Source organism: Myotis lucifugus, unplaced genomic scaffold (genome assembly GCF_000147115.1).
Source record: "Myotis lucifugus unplaced genomic scaffold, Myoluc2.0 scaffold_130, whole genome shotgun sequence".
NCBI classification, from domain to species: Eukaryota; Metazoa; Chordata; class Mammalia; order Chiroptera; family Vespertilionidae; genus Myotis; species Myotis lucifugus.
In genome coordinates this window covers 2,074,753-2,096,609 of record NW_005871178.1, presented here as the reverse complement: position 1 = coordinate 2,096,609, position 21,857 = coordinate 2,074,753, and the positions used below count along the sequence as shown (strand labels likewise).

General features: G+C 40.3%; 1 protein-coding gene across 1 annotated transcript in view; it reads left to right on the top strand.

The window, feature by feature from the left end:
• Positions 1-21,857, top strand: part of GLIS3 (GLIS family zinc finger 3) — a 439,240-nt gene that overhangs the window by 405,004 nt on the left and 12,379 nt on the right. Inside the window, exon 10 of the mRNA XM_006094116.3 lies at positions 8,909-9,084. Coding sequence (XP_006094178.1) covers positions 8,909-9,084 — 176 coding nt within the window. The remainder of the gene's footprint in view (positions 1-8,908; positions 9,085-21,857) is intronic.

The window sequence follows — 21,857 nt, the reverse complement described above, 5'->3', positions numbered from 1 at the left end:
TAAGTGCCAAGAAAGTTGTTTCACCTCTGAATGCCAAATCAGCCATCTTTATTTTGTTCCCACATTCCAAACAAATCTACGTCATGTGAAGCCCATGATGATGTTTGTTTAGTCCCCTTGGATTTTCAGTCAGGAAAGTGAGTCATGACAGTAACAAGGGAGGCTTGAGGTAAAATAGAATTCCTTCTCTTGCAACCTCTACTTTAGGGCATTAGCATGAAGCAACATAGAGTTCAAACTAAGCCATTATATTATTCAAATGTGTCAGGGTGTTCTGTTCATATGCTTTCTCTGAAATAGCAAGTCCTAGGCAGCCAGATTTCCCCAAGCGAAAGCCCACAAGTTATTCTAGCCTGAGTCAAGGCATCCACATATTACCAAGCGCCTCTCGTCTCTGACGTAGAAATGGCTGTTCAAAGGAAAGCCTCTGCTTAATGTTTTAATAGTGTGATCTGGAAATTAACTTTGTCTTTTCTCCTCTTGAGTGGGGACAGTGGGAGACTTGGCTGCTAAAAGACTATATATCTTTTTGCAAGTAAAGGACTGTGTGTTTAGTTATGATGAGGAAGACTGAGGTAAGCAGAAATCAAAAGACAAAGTTCTTTGGATTAGTCTTTTTGCTTAATTTTCTGAGAAATTGTCTTTGGTTGTTGTTTTGTTATTGTTATTGCTTAACTGCAAGGATAAAAACTTTTCTCTGTTTTAATCATCTTTTCAGAGTAAAGGAAGTTGTTCTCTCGAATAAGATGTTCTCCCCTTAGAAACAGAAACGGTGGTGTTTGGGAAAAACAATATTCAGCTGGATGTTTGGACCAATTGGGCAAGGTACCATCTACCTGGACACAGGAACTGGCACCGAGTCGGGAGCCAAGTCTGTGGAACCAGTGGTCTGTTCAACATAGTAGTTCTTCACTGGCAACAACCAACATTTCTCAAATACTTACCTTTGCATAATCCTGGATGAGGGGCTGGAGAGACAGGATGGCAGTAAACATCTGAGGATCTGATGCTCTTTTCTTCTATAGCAGCCAAGAGCCCGTCTCTAATTGTGAATTTGTTAATATATGCTTTCCTCTAATGCATTTCTCTAGCCAAATAGCAGCACATGTTAGTACTGACCAGACCAGCACCCACTAGTTTCTTTTCAAATTTATGGTTTATATTGACTTTTGAGGTCTCACCTTGCAGTGGCTTTCAAAGGCCCCTGGCCATACTGGGCAGGAGTGCTGCATTTTGATGTTAGTTCTAAAAGTTCTTTGGATATCGTCAAGAAACTGGTCTATGCAGTTTGAGATTATGAAAAAGGCATGGAAGAGGCCATTTTTAAATCTACCTACTCCTCCCTTTCTTGTGTTCAGTTGAAAATAACAGTTCTTTCCCCCCATTTCTCATGTGGCATTCTCACACTCCCTTCTGAATGATTTTTTTTTTAATCTAATGTATTCCACTGCAAGTCCAACTAAACTTTATGCCTCACACCATGCTGGACAAGAGATTCTTCCCTTTGCCACCTGGTGGGCCATAGTCAATCCCCCTTGCTTTGACCTACTCAGAACTGCTGAAGGGATGCTATCGTTGCAGAATTTTTTTCATAGCATTATTTTTGACATCAAATGTCTCAGTCCACTCTGGTAAATTTTCCTCTGGCTGGTGCTTTTCTGTAGAGAGAATTTGGCAGAATCTGACTTTTCCTCCCTCCCTCCTTATCACATAGATTCTGAAATAGACAAACAACTAAGTTATGGCCAATTCTGCAGGCAATATATTCCAAAAATACCGCAGGTGCTGGTTCAGTGTGTTCTGCATAGTTCGATTCTCTAACATATCCTGGATGTCCTCTCCTCTTCCCTTTTTATTTCCACGGGGGCGGGGGATATTGTGATGCCGTATTTCGGTATTTATAAGAACAAAAATACACTTCTCTGCCTTGGACATTATAAATTTGTTTTGGGGTTTTTTTTTACTTACAGCTGACTCTCTGTGCCCACATGGAGAAAAATTTCTCCAGAACACTCTATCCTTTCTATTTCTCACAAACATTCACTATAGTATATACGTGAGTCTTCTTTTAAAAGCCTTGGTGATCCTTTCACCCACCGCCAGGTTCACAGCCCTCGATTTGTCATGCTCTGCGGAGGTTCCAGCAGTTATTTTTGAGTCATGGTCTGGTCCGATGTGATAAATTATTTGCAGTTAATATTGACCCAGCCTCTTGTAAGAAGGAAACACTGAGCCCTTCCAGGGGACAGATTCCGCTCTTTGACTAGAGTCCTCGGACGGATGTATACAGCTCCTGGCCTGCTTTAGTTCTGCCCAGATGGACAGTGTTGCAATTACCCACACTTCCCAGTGGCCATTTCTTCATTTCTGAAAGCTGGTCTTGATTGTCTCAGAAGCAGAATTCAATTTGCAGTTCCCCCAGTAACGTGCTGTGATTCATTCGGGGACAAATCTGGATTGAACTGAGTCCAACTGTCTCTTTTGTGAGACAGAAGGGAAGTATAAGTAGATACTATAGTCACCCAGATGAGTCAGCCAGGAATTCATGAAGTGATTCATAAATCGTTATAAAGACCACTAAAATCTACTAAAACGAAGTGCTGTCTGGCTATACAAAGTGGGGTATTATCATTGGGGTTTTTTTTTTTAGATGTTAAATCAGATGTGAAATTCTTAAAACTGTGCTTTTCTTTTTAGATTTGAAAAGGATTCCTTTTTTCCCCTCTGCAGTTGGGCCAACTGCTAAAGCCATTTTTCATTGATTAGTTTTCACAGATGAACTTTAAAACCACCACAGATGATGCCTCACAATTCTTTGGGGGAATAAAAAAATACCTCCCCAAATCCACCATAGACCAGTTTGTATCCATTATTTCTACTCCCTGGCAGCAAATCAATAATATTTTTCATGTGAATACAATGAAATAAGCTGTTCTGATGCATTCTCTCTTTTCTGGGAGGTCTGTAACCCCTATGGAAGGGAGGTGGGGGAGGACAATAAAGTACATATCAACCAGCATTTAATCCAGTGGATCATATAAGTACCTTTTTTTCAAAGTGTTATCCCTCGAAGCAGTGCTAAAACACACAGTCCCACATGGCTTGCCAGAACTGCTCACTTATGCAGCACAAATAAGGAAAGTAAGGCAGAGTTAGTCATGGCATGTGCTTGACTTGTAACACCGTTTTTAGTGAGTTATGTTTGAAGAAATACAATCCTTAGTTGACATAGGAATACTTTGGACTTAAAGACAGGGAAAGAGTGCTGCCGGAAAGGAGTTGCCCCTTTGGAAAGCTAAAGGTATAAGTCCAGCTTGGGCATGAAGAACCCCAGTTCAACATTGAGCAGGTTCCCCAAAGCGAACTGAGAAACCTACCTCCATTGTCACATTTCTTATAGGGAGTAGGTTGCTGATACATCCCCATCAGCTGGTGATCAGGATTGAAATCTCAAATGCCCACAGGCGTCCTCTTCCGTCCTTCCTCACACCACTCCTCGGCCTTGCTTCCCATTCCCACTTGAGAGTATCTTGCTTTATTGTGGTCAAGTGGTATCTGAGAACTAGGGTGGGACTGCCAAAATCATTTCATGGCTCTGGGCCTACTTTATCTCATTCAAATAAGGTGGTGCTCTAGTGCCTTCAGCTAGAACACTCTATGATCCTATGGATTTGTGAACTCAGGACACTCCTCTGGAAAATCCTGTACCATGAAATGAGACTCTTACATAAGTCCACAACTAACTGCTCCTAGAACCAGAAAATTAGCCAGACAAGTAAATACCTCACTTTCTTTGAGCCTTAGATTCCATATCTGAATAGTTAGGGAGAAAAGAGTTCTAATATTTCTTATTTTAAGAACTCCATAGATATTCAAATACAGTGCTTGAACCTCAGTCTAATATAGCTCTCAAGCACTGGGTACTTGTTTATGTCTGAATTCCTTCGATTTATATTCTGTTCAGGCCAGCCATGCATTGATCATCTGAAAGGCTCTCATTGCCTAAAGTACTTCCCAATTTAAATTTGTTCATAATCCACCCCATCCCTCACTTTCTTCACAGTAATCAGTTCCTTTAGCTCAGTACATAGTTCATTTCCTCCTCCCCACACCTAAATATAAGTTTCACAAAGACAAAGATGTGTGTCATGTGTTGCTTTATTCCTGGTGCTTAAAACAGTTTCACACACTTGGTCAGTGCTCAGTAACCATCTCTTGAATAAACAAATAAAAATGTTATCTCAGATTTCACATTCCCCAGTGAGAGTTGAGATTATCTTTATTTTATACTTGAAACTGAGGCTGGGAGAAATCATGTAATTTATTCAAGATTGCCCAGCTAGTAAGGGACAGCGGCAGGATTCAAGCCCAGGGCTTCCAGTACATCTGTCTTCCGTGGCATCCATCTGCTTCTCCTGCCGTTCGCAGTGTTTCTGCATGTGATCCTCATCAGTTCTGTGTGTCTTGATCGGGACCTATTGTTCTGTGACACAGATTGAGTGCTACCTCTGCAGGGGAGATGACCTCTGTGTTTCTGGCCCACCTCTCTGCAAGGTTGGGAGCAGGCCACCATCACCAAGTGAATACCCCAAGTATCAGACTTTTGTGAAGGTGTGTATAGATAAATATTCAGTGTTGGTTGTTGTTGTTTTTTTCAGAAAATTTTTTATGAGCCCTTTAAAACCTGTTTCCTCTCGTCCTTTTTTTTTGTTTGTTTGTTTTTTTGGCAAGCCAGTGAACCCTGGCTCATGTTAAGGTTGTATAAACTCCTCCACTAAATGAGTGGAAGTGGTTGACTCAATTCTGTGATTTGCTTTTGTGTGATCTGTTTCTGGTAAGCAGTGATTTTTTTCTTTTAATTCTAGTCTGTTGTGTGCATATTTACATAACAGTCTTCTGTTGTTTTATAAAAGTACAAAAGGCCAGAGAAGAGACTGGAAAGCCATAAGGAATAAAACCTGTGAAATGTCAAGTACACATCAGCAGCTGGGGGACAGGGTTGGACCCAGAAACATTTCAGACACTGCTGTCATTGAGGATGAATGGGAGTGACGTCATCTCTCCTGATGCAGTGGGGGGAATGAGATATTCCATAGAAGAAAAGTTGTAAATCCTTGCAATTTATATTCAGCATCAATATGTTTGTTTGTTTATTTATTTTAGCATTTTTAAAAAATTACCTTCTTTGAATTAAAAAAAAATCTGGGGCAGAATATTCTGACCATTTTCATTTTGATAGGTGCATGTGTGTGTTAACAATTTTGGAAAATAGTCGAGGACACTAAGAAAACAGGATTCATCCTTCCAGCAGTAACAATAGGAACATTTTATGTGTCCCTCAGTAAGCGTCTGTTTAAGTGTGTACGTTTTTTGTTTGCTTGCTTCTGGGGTGAAATGGCCTCAAACTAGTCAAGTTTCTTGAGTCCTTTTGGCTTTTGAAATAATGTTTCTGGCATCTTTCTTGCTATGAGTTGTCAGCGGTTGTTTTTGGATGCTGCTGGGCCTTGACTCTAATAGTAGGCTTCTCTTCCACTCTTTTTACTCCTCTTCTGCCCTGCACCCTGACTTTAATTAGCTATTTCTACCTACTATGAGCTGATTAACAAGTAACTACGTTTATAAACATTAAATTAATTAATAGAGGGATTAATTAGATTTTAAAAAGATTTTTTTCAATAAAGTACTGTGTAGTGTTTTAAAACAGTAACAAAATTGATTCTATGTATCGTACTTGAAAGTCAGTCACATTTACACATTCACTTCTTATGCTGGGTTTTCTAGTGCTAAATTCTTATTTATTTCCTTGTTCCTGGCAATTGCCTGGATAATTGAGATCACATCTTATCGCTTTTCATTTTTTCTTTATACATATAAAAGTTAAAATTTTTATACCAATTCTTTTCTTTTTAAATCAAATGCTACTTAGGCATACATTTATTTACTTAAAGTGGTTTATATTTAAATTTTTATTAATAATTTATATGGAATGATATAATTTTAAAATTATATTAACTTTATGCCATATAATCTTACTTATTTGAATAACATGGAGAAAAATCCAATCTGAATTAGCAAAAAGCAAAATATAGAGTCATTTGAAGAGTAAAGAATAGGTAGATATTTTATTCCCCTTGGGTCTCTGAGATAAGCAATGCTAAAATGTTGGTGTTTTTACTACCACATTTTTTTTCCTCATCAGTATTATTACATTAAGTAATATGTGGTAGCCAAGACAGCATAGTCTGGTTTTGGAGCTTGTGTGAATGAATAAGATAAGAATGATTTATAATTAGCATATAATCATATATGCTATAGATAGATAAATATATAAGTTATATGTAGATATGCACTCTGTATATAGGTATAGAGTCTATTATATAGAATTACCTTCTCGATGACTCATGAAATGCTCAACTAAATTCTATTCTTTTAGTTGGTTGAATACTCCCCCTTTTTCATAGTTAATCATAATTCACCCTATGGCCACATCATCCCAAATTATAAAAATATAAAGTTATTGCTGACAATCTTTGCTTCTTTCCCCTTCCCTATCTACCTTTTCTATTCTTTATTAATCAAACCCTTGTTTATGAGTCGGACTTACTTTGCTGTGGGGCTGGGGAGCTGTGAAACAGAATGGGTCTCCTCCATCAAGCCCATGACATCAGGGTCATACTTCTAAATATGGCAACTCACCCCAAACATACATTTCTTTCGCATCAGTCCTCAAAATAAAGGAAAGGTGGCAGAAGTACCAGAAGAAAAATTGGAAAATCTTCTAGAACATATCGCATCCCCAATTGAAGAAATATAATTAAGAAACTGGTCAAAGGATCTTGCCATTTTGCCCCAAAAAAACAAAATTGAGATGCCCAGTGACGGCTATTTTGCAGTGACATAGGTTGCCTTCTGATTCACATGCGCCCCCAGGCATGCTCTCTGTCTTGGGGGATCTCCTGTCCATAGGATTCCTATCCCTAAAGGCCATCATACCATAATTTCATCCCCATCCCACAACCTCACAGTAGCTTTCAAGACACATTTAGGACATGTTCTCCAAGGAAATAACCTCCGCATGAGGAGTCCTGGCTCTGTGTCTTCATAAGATGTTCTTGGGTCAGTGTCAGAGTTCTTCTGCTTGTTGTCTGTGAAGGCCACTCAGACATCTTAGGCTAGTTCCCAGTAAGATGATGTGCTTGGGAAATACACATTTACTGCCCAAGACACTCAGTGTCCATTCTCTTTCAGCAGAGCAAAGCTGTACATTATTGATTAAGCGGGCATCCTAACCCAGCTATTTAAGTGTTCTCTGACTTCTCTTGTCCACAGGGTAACTGGTCCAGATTCTCCCTACTTGGTTTCTACATTGCCTTCTTTTTTAAATAATTTAATTTTTATTGATTCTGAGAAAGAGAGAAAAAAACATTAATTTGTTGTTCCACTTATTTATGCATTCATTGATTGATTCTTGTCTATGCCCTGACCAGGGCCTTACCCACAATCTTGGCGTATTGGGATGATGCTCTAACCAACTGAGCTACCCGGTCAGGGTTTCTACACCACGTTCTTACATAGCCCCTTCATACCTCCACAAGGGGAATGCAAAAAGGAACATGGGGTTTCATCTCATGGTTTCTTACAGCTATCATACAAATGTAGAAGCTCTGCCTTATTAAATATTCTTGTTCAGAACATTGCAAATTACTTTACAAACATGACTGGTTCATCCCTTTTTTGTCATCTATGGCCTTACACAAAAGCCCAGCAGAGTGAAGTGGTTTGTTTCTGTGAAATAAAGGGTGTGCACACATGACAACCTTACACGTTAGTATAAAACAAAGCCTGTCTTTCTACACAATGTAAGAAACAGCCAATTGAAAGTTTTTAACTTCCTGGGCCTTTGTGGGGGAAACTAAACAATTCATTGGTAACATAGTTTTCCCAAGATGTTGCTGCTTCCTTTCACTGACTGGCGGATTCCTTTTGTACCAGACTGTGCCAACCCCTGCTGAACTGGGAAATCCAGTACCATTTTCATGGACATTATTGAACCTGAACATTGTTTAACAAGTACACCCTCCCTTCAGTGTTGGAAAGTATACACTGTCATTTTACTCCTAGTGAATTAGATCCTGCTAATTCTTCCTTACAATTAGAAAATCTACGGTCAGTTATCTGTTTTAACTCAGGTTAGTTGTTGATGTTACTATATTTAAACACCTGTATTTTTCTCCTCAGAAACTACCAATAGTTTTATTGTGATTGGTAGATCTGGCTGCAAAAGACGTCCCCCATCGTGTTTCTGTCACACCCTGGGCGGTGTTCTTTGCCATGCACAGAACCCACACCAATCTCTTGGGTTCTGGATTTCAAACCACATTTGACCTTTGAGATCTAAGTTAATGTATTATTGGCAAAAGAAAATGAAATGTATTGTTAAAGAGAATAGGATTAGAGAGGCTTATAATAAAGACTTGTAACACTTCTTAGACCTCAGATGTCTTATAGAACAAAATGTTTATGAGCTAAGTGTAAATGAATCAGAAACATATGGATGAAATTTCCCTTAAAATGCAAAAGGACTGAAAATTAGCAGAAAAGTGGTCTGACAAAAGGTGTGCTTTGAATTTCATTGAACCCAGATTTTTTGAAATGCATTTTAAGAAGCTTGACAAACCCAAACTGTGACTAGATTTCCCCTTTGCTGGTCTCTTTTATTCCTCAATATCTCAATTGAGTGGTCAGTGGTTAAAAATGGAAGACAAAAGTCTTAAGGTTTATTTTTTAAAAGTGCTTTGTGTCATGCTGTTCTGTAACCAGAATGGGGAATTAGAATGTGGCTTCGAAGAGTGCCTCTGCCCCTGTGATTTTAGGTCTCTCATGCTTCCCTTTATAACTGTTTTCTCAGGTTCGCACCTTCTGCTCCATCCCCTCACCACATCAGTCCCCGGCGAGTTCCAGCTCCTTCTTCCATTATGCAGAGAACACAGCCTCCCCATACCCAGCAGTCCTCAGGATCACACCTGAAGTCTTACCAGCCGGAAACAAACCCTTCTTTTCAACCAAATGGAATCCACGTCCATGGTAAGTGAGGAACAGTCAGTCCCTTGAGTTTTGAAAAGTGATGTTGCTTTTAACCAGGTGTCTTAGTTACCAGTTGTGGGTTTTAAATGTTCTGTCCTACACCAGGCGTTGGCTTTTAGGAATGCCCTCTAAAATTTCACACTTAATCAGCTTGAAATCTTATAGGATTTTCTTGGCTTTGGCCCTAAGAAGGTATGACTTATGATGCCCCAGAGTGGTCAGCCCAAGGTGACGGTCCATTTATGGACCCAACACTTTAACACCTCCTGGATAGACCTTAACAATAACATCTTTTTTCTGAACAATAAACAGTCATGTAAAATGGAGTCCTTTTGCCCATGAACAAGTCTTTGCCCCTATTCCCATATGCCTAGATCCTCTCCATCCTGCAGGACCCAGGTGAAATGACACCTCCTCTCTGAAGCCTTCCCTGATCTCCTAGCTGAACTTCATGTCTCCTGGTTCTAAACCCTGTTACATATCACCTGTATCTCGAACAGTACTTAGGCTCTCTCTCCCTTGTGATTTACTTCTCTGTGAGTAAAAGATGTCTTCTCTATTACTGTGGAAACTTCCTTCTGAGGTCAGAATTTTCTGGCCCATTGTTATTTCTCTTAGAGAACTTAGTACATGTCATAAACACACACAGATACTTGATAGGTGGATGAAGGAAGAAGAGGAGGGAAGGAAGGCAAGAGAAATCACCATGGTTTTCAAAATGGGCAGGTCTTATGTTTAACTCAAAACATACATGAGAACTACGTCTCCCTGAATTTCTTTTCTCTGTTTAAACCCATTTTGCTGACTCAAACAGATATCTTAAGTGAATATCCATAGAAATGTGAATTGCTAAATCATATAAACTCACACTCTACATAGCTTTTTACTTCCTGTGGACATTTGGACCTTCTTATATAAGCAGAAGAGATACTGTCCATTTAGATTGAGTGTTTTAGCTTCTGAAAAATAAGGTCTTCTTCATCTATCTCTTGCTGATTCCTGAATTTGCTTCATATGAGTTATTATTTGAAATTAATGGGTGGTGTCCCTAAGCAAACCTAAAACAATATTCAAATTGAGTGTGATTAAGTGTGAGTGAATTCCCAAGATAGCAGAATAAAGCAGCACTAAGGAGCTAGGGTTGGGCAAGAACTTCTATGTAAGGGAAGGGACAGCTGAAGAGGAGTCAGTGTGGAGACAGTGGCAGGCTGTATGGAGGGAATGACCTTGAAAAGCCCAGGGTCACTGCCTCTGGCTCAGCACTCCATCCATTTCTTCTCCCCTCTCTCCGAGTATAGTCACACAAATCCACTGTTCACCAACAAAACTGGGGCTTCCATCATTCTTTGGGCCTGTGGTAATTTTTTCCTTCTGTTGGTAAAGTTCTTCTGAAGCTTTAGTTATGTATTTATTCAACAAGAAATATTTCTTTTTAAAAAAAAATACATTTTTTTATTGATTTCAGAGAGGAAGGGAGAGGGAGAGAGACATAGAAACATTAATGATGAGAGAGAATCATTGATCAGCTGCCTCCTGCACACCCCCTACTGGAGATTGAGCCCTGACTGGGAATTCAGTCGTGACCTCCTGATTCATAGGTTGATACTCAACCACTGGGCCACACCAGCCAGGCGAGAAATATTCCTTGAGTGCCTACTAGGTGCAAAGCAATGTGTGTGAGAAGTACGGAGCACTCTCCTTCCTTTTTGGAGTGGCCTCCCAGCCCAGATGAGGAGCTTGTCTAATAGGGGAGATCCAGGTCCCCTGTGATGTGAAGCCAACCTCACCTGCAGGCTGGAGGTGGATAGCATGAGTATGGGCTTTGTGGGATACAGAATAGGTCATTTTTCCTAAGACAATTTTTACCTTCACTTTAACATCAATGAAATCTGAACAGATTTCAGTCATATGGCATAATATAGTAGGCAATGATTTTTCTTTCTTGTGCTATGTAGAATTATGGAGCCTTTCACAGTCAGTGGTGTCAGGGTTCCAGTGACATGCAGCAAAACACACTTTGATTACAACTGTGAAGCACATTTTAAAAATTCAAAATTTAACCTATGTGTAGAAGAAAAATTGGAAGGAAATTCTCCAAAACATTAACAGTTCTTTTTATCACAATGGTAGGATAATAGGTGATTTTTTCCCTCTCTGTTTTTTTGCTGTTGTTGTATTTTTTTGTATTATTATTATTATTATTATTATTGCTTTCTACAGAAATTTTAAAAGGGATTTGGGGATTAAACCAATTTGAATGCAAATACCAGTCTACTCAACTGTGTGACTCTGGACAAATTATTGAGCCTCAGTTTACATTCATTAGATGAGAAGAGCCTTATCTACCTTCTCTTATCAGTTGTTATGAGGATTACACAAGAAAAGAAATTGAATCTTCTTCCTTTAATCTCTTATTTTCTTTATTAGACTCTTTGAGCATAGGGATAATTTTGTAGCCGTGGGGCAAGCATAATGCTTGGTGCAAAGTAGGCATTTAGTAAATATTTACCGAATAAGTGAATAGCACAAATGAATAATGAAACAAGGGGACATAGAGAATGGATCTAACTTATTATTTTGCCCTGCAGCTTGGCAAAAGGCGCTTCCCCCACATTTCTCTATTTAGTTGTCAACTTGAATGTTTTTTAACTTTAACTTTTTCATTGTTAAATTCCCATGGCCAATGAGAAACTGCTCACAGAAGCCCTAAAAAGAAACACATATGACAAGCCTTTCTAGAAAAGATCAGAATATAGTTATGCAAATTGGGAAATCTTGACTTCCTCTCAGAAAACCAGCAAGTGGCTGAGTTTGCAAAGGGAGTATCCATTATCTCCTGGACAATACTAGGAATTTAAGGAATAAGGATCCAGATGCACATGTACTTCCTCCTTAAAGTATTTTTCTGGAAATGTTCTTCTGGATCTTTCTAGGCACAGGTATTTCTTATGCTAGGAATAAAAGGAGAAGAGAGACTTCTAAATGAGTTGCCTTTGTTGGCCATGCCTTTCAGCTTTGGTTGGACTAGTGGGCTGGCTAGCATTATACAGCATCTTAGTAATAAGGAACTTCAGCCCCTAATATAACTAGATTTTTAAAGCCCCGAGCAGTGCCAGGGTTGGTAACATGATAGCTATAGTGAGTTTTTATTGTCTCTTTTATGAAGTTTATGGCTTTAATGAGCATCATCACCCCCATCCTCTCTGTACTCAGAGAAAAATGCAGTAGGTAGAGGTCAGAGAAAAATGTCATCACTGTATTTTTAGAGATGGGAACTGATACATAAAAGTATGAAATGTCTAGGCACTGCTGCCTCGGCAAAACACAGGCATCTTTAATAAGAGGTCCACAGTTTCAAGCCATGTTCTTAATCTATATGTTTCTAAGTCAAAAGAAAAAAATACATATATATTTATATCTTTCCACGGGGAAATATCCCCGTGTGTAGATGCTGTTGCATTACATAGATCCATGAAAGGTGAGAATTCAGAGGGCCTTTGTTCTTACAGATAAATAAGAGAATGAGGTCCATTGCGTTTTCTTCATGCCAGACTAATTTATACAGAGCTTAGATGTTGTGTGTTCAATGTATATTTTTATTGAGACATGTTTTGTAAAAGGCATAATTTGAAAATATTAATAGCACCACTTTTTCAAGTTCCCTCATCTAGTGTGTGACCCAGGACCAGGGCACCGTTTTGTTGGTTGTGCATCCACTTTATTCATACATATTGCTTTCATTAGCAAGGTGGATAAGGTGTCACTGTTTTTAATGTTTGCCCGTTGATAGCATCCATGGGTCTCTGTTTGGGTAGTATCTCCAAGGCAACTTCTTGGTACATCTTAGTCTTTTATTTTAGATGTAAACACAAGAACAACTCTTTCCAATCATGTAAGCTTGTTCTTCAGCCTTTTCTTTCTCTTTAGGACTGTTCTCTTGTCTGGGCAAGCTTTAGAATCTTGCTGGGATTAGTTGCCTGAGAGTTGATATTTGTACATTTTGTTGTGGTGCTAATGGATAATTTCTTTGTAAGTGCCCTATTCACCCCAGGCTGTGAGAATGCCATGGGAATGTCTAGAGCAGCATTTCCACAACCTTCCTGCTTCTGGACTCATCAAGGAGAGGCCAAGTTCAATTCAGCAAGTGTGTATTGGTCACCCACTTTGTGCCAGGCAAACATGAATGTCATTTAATCAGTGCACTGTGATACATGCACTAACGGAAGGTATCAGAGAAGGGTTCTCTTGAATAGGGTTCCAAAGATAAATAGTTCATTGGGTAGGCCAAGTGTAGAGAGGCATTCCAGGCAGGGGGTAGCAAAGTGCACAGGCAAGGACACAAATGACTGCATTATTCATGCCTAAAGAGAAGAGCAAGGGAAGTTTGTGTCTGGTTGAAATGCATAGGTTTAGCTGTGGAGCAAAGGGGCAGGAGACTGGGGAACCAGCAAGGCCAGCTCATAGAGGGATTTGGGGCCATGCTAAGTGTAATGCTACTGAGTGAAGAAGCTAGCCTGGTATTTTAGGAGAGTCAGCGAGGGTATTGTGTAGGGAATAGAATGGAAGAGGTGGGAACATTACATCCTGACTGTTGAGATTTTATTGGACTGCATGTATAGAACACCCAAACAATAGTTCAGCTCACTCAGATACAACTGGTACATAGAAAAATAAATGATGTCAGAATGATGTAGAATTATGTTTGTGCACGTAGTCTTTCCTAAGCAAGACAAGCCGGAATAGCAAGAGAAGAAAATGAAAAGCCCTCAGCCTAGCTGCTGCATAGGCAGGAGCCCTGTCAGCTCTCTTTTAATAAAATTTGAAGGGCATGACCCCAGGGGCTCTCTCCTCAGAGAGTTGCACACCTGGCCTTGCACAGCCCTCAGCCAGTGGCAGATCACAGTCCTTCCTAAGTGCTGGTCTCTCACCTGTTGTCTCAGTTACTGCCGGCGTTTCCAGTTGGCATTTCTGTGCATTTTTAATAACCACTGAGTTGCTTCTAGCCCCACAGAATTGGCTGCCCAAATTCTCTCTTGATTATTTTGTCACTGCTATAAGTTAGTAGATTTTAAAGATTTTGAGTGGTCTGACCCAATCCTAGTTTTCCAAAAGAGCCTGTTATTTGTAACTAGAGGTCCAGTGCACGAATTCGTGCACAGGTGGGGTCCGGCTGGCTTGCCCCAATCAGGGCTAGCGGGTGGGCCGGCCAGGGGGAGGGGCTGCAGCTGGCTGTGGGGAGGGGCTTTGGGCAGTTGGCTGGCCGGCCCCAACCTCTGGCTGAACTCCTGGTCGAGGGAACAATTTGCATATTAGCCGTTTATTATATAGGATATTAGCCTTTTATTATATAGGATATGCATTTGTACAGAGCACAAGACTTTGGGATTTGTTTACCCCGGTATAGCAGCATGGAAGATATCTAACAGTAAACAGTGCAGGGTGGAGAAGCAGGCCCACAAAGCCAGCATGTGCCAGCCTCCTCCCAACTTTCTGCTCTGCCATTCCTAACAGTGGCTTCCATCTCCCTTTCACAGTAGGGATGCTGATACTCTACATATCTTGTCCCAGTTTCAGGCAGAAAGGGGGGAGAAGAGTGAAGGACAAGTGTACTCTGAGCTCGGTCCCATGGCTACCCTCATAGGCAAGGGAATCTGAGAAGAGAGATGTTTTAGTGCATTTGCCATGCTTAACAAAATTGAGGTTCTGTTCATAATGTTTACTGGATAGGCACACTGCAGGGTCTGCCAGATGTTCTCTGGGATGGTTTTCTAATCTGTAAAATGGAACCATCTCATGCATCCATTCAAACTGATTACCTCTTAGAAATCAGTGGTAAAGCTTAGAGGTATCTTTCTGAGGGTTCTGCCCCATTTTATATCCTTAGACCCCATTCTCTTAGGTTTTCATACTTTCCATTGCCTACTCTTGTTCTCACCCCTCTGGACTTGCAGGCTGCCAACATAAAGATTTCCATCATCCATGGTCCAGTCATTAGATTTCATTAGGAAAACACCATGAGGCTGCCTCCCCAGCCTGGGCCATTTGATATCAAGGCAGCAGCAGTGGGAAGCGGGAGCCTTCTCTGTTGGTCCTGGCTCCTGTGGTTCATGAGCTGTCTGTCTCGTGATTTAAAGCATGCCCTGCCTGCAGGCCCCAAAGAAGCAGGCCAGTTCACTCCCAGACAATGGTGGCATTTTCCCACTTCGGTGTGGAGCTCAGTAAGCCTGTCAGCCAAGTTCAAATTAACTGCATCTGGAAACAAAAGGTTTCCAGCCACCAACAGGCCTCTAGGAACAAACCATGTAAATGGTTTGTCCTACCCACCAGCCAAACCACCTTTCAGGCTGAAGAAATCTCTGAGCATTGATACTTAAGTGGAAGGGGGTGGCAGGTACAAGTGTAACTTCTTCCTGGGTTGTGGGCTGTTTGCTTACAGTGATTGTGCAATGGTACTTTCCAGAAAGAGTCCTATGGGTCATAGCCACAGCTGATCTCATTTCTGGGAGTTTATAGTGTTAACTGTGGAAAGGTTATTTTTTAAAAGGCAAATTGTAGAGACAATAAACATACTCTCCCTTCACAGGAAACTTAGTCACATCTGCATATGTGAGGTTGAGAAATGGTGAAGCAGTAAGCCTAGAAATGGCATTGCTTACAACTGAAACATGTGCCACAACTTCCCCTCGAAACTCAGGAAAACAAATGAGATTGATTGTAAATCCACAGTGTAATATTCTCCACTGAGAAAGTTGTGACATATTCATAAGAGGAATGAGCCAATGAATGTGCTTCATGTGATTCCGATGTTATTATCAGCAGTCACAGTCAGGAATGATTTTTGGTATCAGCCACGGTGTTATTAATGCTTATATAGTAGTAAGGATTGATGATTAAATCCAGAGAAATTCTTAATTACTCTTGTACACTTAATTACTAAAAAATTACCCCAAGAGCAGTTTTATAGAACTAGTACTTGAAAAATTCTGACAGTTTGCTACTTATATCAAAGCAAAAGTTAAATTTAGGTATGTATGCTGGTTCCAGTCAGCATCTCCACAAGCTGGGTGTTGTGGGAGAGGCATAAGATGGTCATAACCAGAAAGGCTGATTCAGTGATTGATTTTGGAATGACTGAACTGTGAATAATCTACATATGTAGTTAAGCATTTGCACACGCAAGCACACACACACACACAGAGATTAAACCCATGTATCAGTAAGGATATTAAAGATGACTGACTCAACCGACCATAACTAAATTATACATTTCCTCAGGGCAGGGACTGGATCCTCCTTTAATGCTTTGCACATAGTAAGTGCTTAATAAATGTTTATTGAATACACATGAATGAATAGAAAGAAGGGGAGGAGAAAAAGAGCCATTTTCCCTCATGGCTTCTTAGTCGGACTGGTAAAGCCAGCTCTCGGCAAAGCTATGACCTAGAACCAGATTTCCATGGCCCCTCTTTTCTGGGCACTTCCTCCAATTTCTAACCCTTCGCTTTAGATGTCCAGTTCTTACAAACTACTTGAGACTTTTCTCTAGAGGAAATAGGATGATCTAATGATTCTGTAGGATGCCTTCTGATGCGTATTTGCATTTTAAGGGGATACATGAAATACACCTAGCATTGAATGTCTGGTAGTGAAGCTCTGTGCAGTGGCAGCTCTGCGCAAGAGGCATTTTAAGGCATTCCCCTGTTCCCAAAAGCACTTTGAAGTGTTCAGAGCTTTCCCGCCACTACCTGATGTACTCTCACATTGGTCATATTATCTCAGAAGAGGCTGTTCCCAGAAGAGGAAATTGTGACTTGCCCAAGGTGATGCAGGAAGACAAACAGCGAGCTGTACAAAAATAAAGAAGACTTTGGGGTCGGGCACATATGCCTGGAGTCCCATGAGCAAGTCATGCAATGTCCTGAGTTTCCTGAATCTAATAGGGGTAGTAGTGCTTCTGCTTCAGAGTTGGTATGAGAATGAGGAAAAGTGCCTGGTCCACAGTAGATGCTGAGTTCACTACAGCTATTTAGTGTTGTTATTTTTCTACTGTGTACCAGATACTGTGTGTTCTGCATACACCCACTTATGTTGTTTAACCCTTGCAAAGACATTAATAAAAGTGTCAGTAAACCCAAGTCGCATACCTAGTGAGTATCAAGCTGGCTTTATGAGCACAGGCCGACCCGACCCCAAAGCCCACATTCTCCTCCATGATTGTGCCTGTAGACACAGTCCTGTGGAAGTTTTTTGTTACTTGGGAATTATTTTTGAGATTAAGTGTGGAACCGTTAAAGATGGGGTTTCTTACAGGACTAAATGTTGCTAGCAATACAAGTACTATGATTCACAATTTCCCACCAACTGCTTGATCTCGTGTCTTGGCACACAAATTGCTGAAAGTCTTTGTGTTGTTGTTTTTTTGTCTGTGTCAGCAAGTGTGGTGAATGCTTATCATGGGATTTCTCATTAATCCTCACAACAGCACTATAAAGAAGGCATTATTTACTCCCATTTTACAGATGAGGAATCTGAAACACTAAAACATTAAGCAACGTGCCCCAAATTTCTTCATCTTGAAATGATGGAGCTGGAAACTGTACCCAGGCCACCTGGCAACAGAATCTGTGCTCTTCGCCAGTGGCTGTGCTGCCACTGTCGCTTTAGGGAGGCAGTGCCCACTCTCTAACTGTCCCCTGTGGGAGTCCCCAGTGGGTGTGTGTGTGTGTTCATCCTCTCATGTGCTATGTTTACTGAAGCACAAGCATGGGGGGAGCTGGCCAGGGTTACCATGCTTTCAGCACCACCCTTACGTACTTTTTACTTTTTAAATTAAATATTTTTTCTGTTTGTTTTTAAGTGTTTAGGGTACTTGAATATAAAGTTGAATATAAAGAGTTTAAGTTACCTCCCAACCTTATGCTCACCTCAATTTCACTGCCCAAAGGTAATGGTTATTAAGATAGTGAGTACTTTTGCAGATCTCTTCAAATGCTTACAGAAATGAAATGTGTGTGTGTATGTCCTTACATATACTTGTATGTATATATGTACATACCTACATGCCCTGTTATAAAAATGGCCTCACGTTCTGTATTTTATGACTTACATATTTTTAACTTAATAAGATACATGCTTTTGCTTTATAGGTCAATGTATATAGATCAACTCCTTTTAAAAAAAATTGTATAGTACTTACAGGAACGTAATCATTTCCACATTGATAGACATGTATATCTTTATTTTTTGCTTTTACTAACAATGCTATGTTAAATGTCCTTATGTATGTACTAGAGGCCTGGTGCATGCATTCATGCACCGGTGGGGTCCCTCGGCCTGGCCTGTGGGGTTCGGCCCAAATCAGCCTGGTGCACAGATTTGTCCAGGGTGTGTCCGGCCCATCTCACCCAGTCCCGATCAGGCCAACCAGGGAGCAGCCCGGGGAGGTTGGCCGGGTGGGGAGGGACCATAGGAGGGCTCCAGGATATATCCGGCCTGTCTCGCCCAGTCCAGACCCTAGCAGCAAGCTACTCTACCAGTCTGAGTGTCTGCCCTCTGGTGGTCAGTACACGTCATAGCGACTGGTCGAACAGTGGTATGGTTGGACACTTAGAGTATTAGGCTTTTATTATATAGGATGTATGTGTGTATGTGTTTTTACACAAATACTCTCACACATATATATGCTTTGCCTATTTTCTCTAGGAAATCTTTCTGAAAGAGATACTGCTCAATTAATAGGTATGCACATTTAAAAAAATATTTTTTTATTGATTTCAGAGAGGAAGGGAGAGAGGGAGAGAGGTAGAAACATCAATGATGAAAGAGAATCATTGATCAGCTGCCTCCTGCACACCCCACACTGGGGATCAAGCCCGCAACCCGGGCATGTGCCCTGACCAGGAATTGAACCGTGACCTCCTGGGTCATAGGTCAATGCTCAACCACTGAGCCACACCAACCAGGCAATAGGTATGCACATTTTAAAGTTGGATAGGTACTGGCATATATTCCTTCCCAAAGGCAATACCAGTTCAGACTCTTACCAACAGAGCATTGGAGTTCCCATTTCCCCACATTGGATATTGTCATCATTTTAATTCCTGCCAATTTGTACAGCAAAGTTGTTTTTATTTTTCCTTTGGTTAATAACATGATTGAGCATCTTTTCATATTTTTATTAAGAGCACTAAAGGTAGTTTAGTCATAAAAGGGATTAAGTAACAGGAACTATTACTTGGGTATTTATATTATTGATTAAGTAGTTTACCTGTTCTTTCACCCGGCCAGTCAAGTTGTGTCATGTGTGACTTGTGAATGTTTTCTTAATTGGAAATCAAAAACTTATTGAAGAGAAGGAAGTTATCCAGAAAATTTCTCTTTCATTGACTATTGTGACTTCTCTGTCAGTTTACTTAAAAACAGAGTGTTTAATGAACATTATTACGGATTTAATGCTTTTTCATTCTTTTGGGGGAAGTAATGATATTTCTGCCAGAAGCAAATGTTCTCTGTGATATCTGAAACTTACAAAGTTTAGCCTCTAGTGAATGCAGCTCTTAAAATCAAGTTAAATATTTCTTAAAATTTTATTTTAGTGACTGTCCCATTGTACGCTTCAAGGATGAACATATTAATGGCAATCTGTATGTTGTAATTATTGTATTTTTAGCTGGAACTTTCCTTATAAATACAATAAACAATTGATGGTTTAGAAGAAAAAATGTGAATAGCTGTGGGTGGAGTTCCCTAAAATAAAGGGAAAAATACCCCACACAACAGGAACATCTGGGTTACTGGTTACAAGGCCACTGTGTTAACAAAATAGAACAATAATCAAACGCTAGATCTGGTTTGATCTGTGCCCATTCAGATCATCTGGGCTTAGACTATGTTGCTAAACAATCCCAGTTTCTTAGAATTTCTAGTTGGTTTACTTACAATTGTGAGTGCTCTCTCCGATGACAGGAGTTTTCCTTCTCTAACAAGATTGTTCTGACTAAACTTTCCATTTCATTCTTCTCCCAGGTCTTTGAGACCCAGACCTTATAAGACGCAAGTCTATTGAGGTGAAAACTTCAGGCATTTTTCTAGATCATTTGAGTGTAACAACCAACCCCTCCCTTACCTCATTTCATCACCAAACCCAATCTCATATCACATCCCAAAGTAAAAACCTTTCCTTCAAGTTCTTAAATTTCCTCATCATTATGACAAAATGATTCATGGGATCTGAATTAGTCAAGCAGTTACCCAAGGTCTTTTGCATTGTGGATCTATGTTAATGCAGTGTTTTTCTCAATACCACTAATAATACCTACATTTTTATTATGAGATATGTTTTATCATTTACTCTTAAGGACAAAATTTTCATCAGTTCTTGGTTAACTATAAAAAAAACTCCATAGTAAAATATTTGTTGGATAAATACCTGAATCCTTATTATAACTTTGTGAAGCAAGAAGGAAATATATTTCTGCCCCTATTTAGAGATGAGACTCAGAGTAGTTGATTAAGTTCCCTGACCTTGGATGGTTTCCTGAAAAAGCACAAGGTGTTCTTTGGATGAGATGAGTTGCTTAATTCCCCTGCCACTCTTTTTCCTCAGTGGCCTCACTAGCATTGAGCAGAAAAGGGTCACTTGGAGCAGCAAAACCCTCCAGGCCAACTGGACAGGCCCAATCATGTTTTCATCATCTTTGATTCTTCTTCCATTAAAAAAAAAAGTCAGTGATAGGAAGGGAAGTCACTTCACTTTTCTGAAACTCTGATGGACTGTTGTGTATAAGGTTCATAGATCAGAATCTCTGAGCTCAGCTGTGGCTCCCTCACCATCACTATTGTCACCAAAGCATCTAGCTGTGCGTGTCATTCATTTTTTCATACTTCATGTTCAGCTCCAATTGGATGCTAACTCTACACCAGTAGAGAGTACAAATAAAAGTCCCTGCCTGTTCTGAGCTTATATATAAGGGGTGATTCTTGCCAAGCCAAGCCTTTGAACTGAACAGTGAGAGAGTATTCCTCTTGTTCCATATGTGGGCAGGGAATCATTTGATCTGTTTATTTCCTGCAGCACATTACCACATTTTTGAGATGCATAATATAAACTTAAAAAATCAAGAGTTTGGTGTGCAATGGAATAAGAGTAAGCAAGAAAGAGAAGGAAAGACCCTGTGGTCCAATCACAACCACCAGAACATGACCCTCCAGTGGCAGTGGGAGGAAGTCCGCCTAGCTGGAGGGGTGGAGCAGAAACAGACGGTCATAAATTGGATTGTCCAGATTAGTGGTCAGTGTCCACAAGGCCTAACAAGATTAAAAAACGTTGGCAAGTTTCCTGGAAGCCAGGTGAAAGGAGGTGACAGGGGTCCTGGGATCCAGTGACATTCTTTAGGTTACACCAGTGCAATGTCCACTCTGGTACCTCAAATCCACTTACATAGATTTCTGTACTCTTTTACTTCAAACCCAGTTTTATCTCAGTATAATATTCTAGACTGTGGATTTTAGAAAGGCATGACAGTATGTAACAGGGACTTAACTATGAGGCAGAGGTTCAGTGGGAGAAGTAATCAAGCTATTGGGGCCCACTCTTTGAGAGATTAGAGTACTGGAAGATTGTATAACCATAGACTTGGATTCAGAGAAGCAAGAAGTCACCGTGCAGTGGATATAATGTGGGAGTTTGGTTACAGCTAGACAACAGAAGTCTAGGCCACAAGATCAGCATGGGGTCAAAGTAAGACCAGTACTTCTAAGTCACTCCAGAAAGG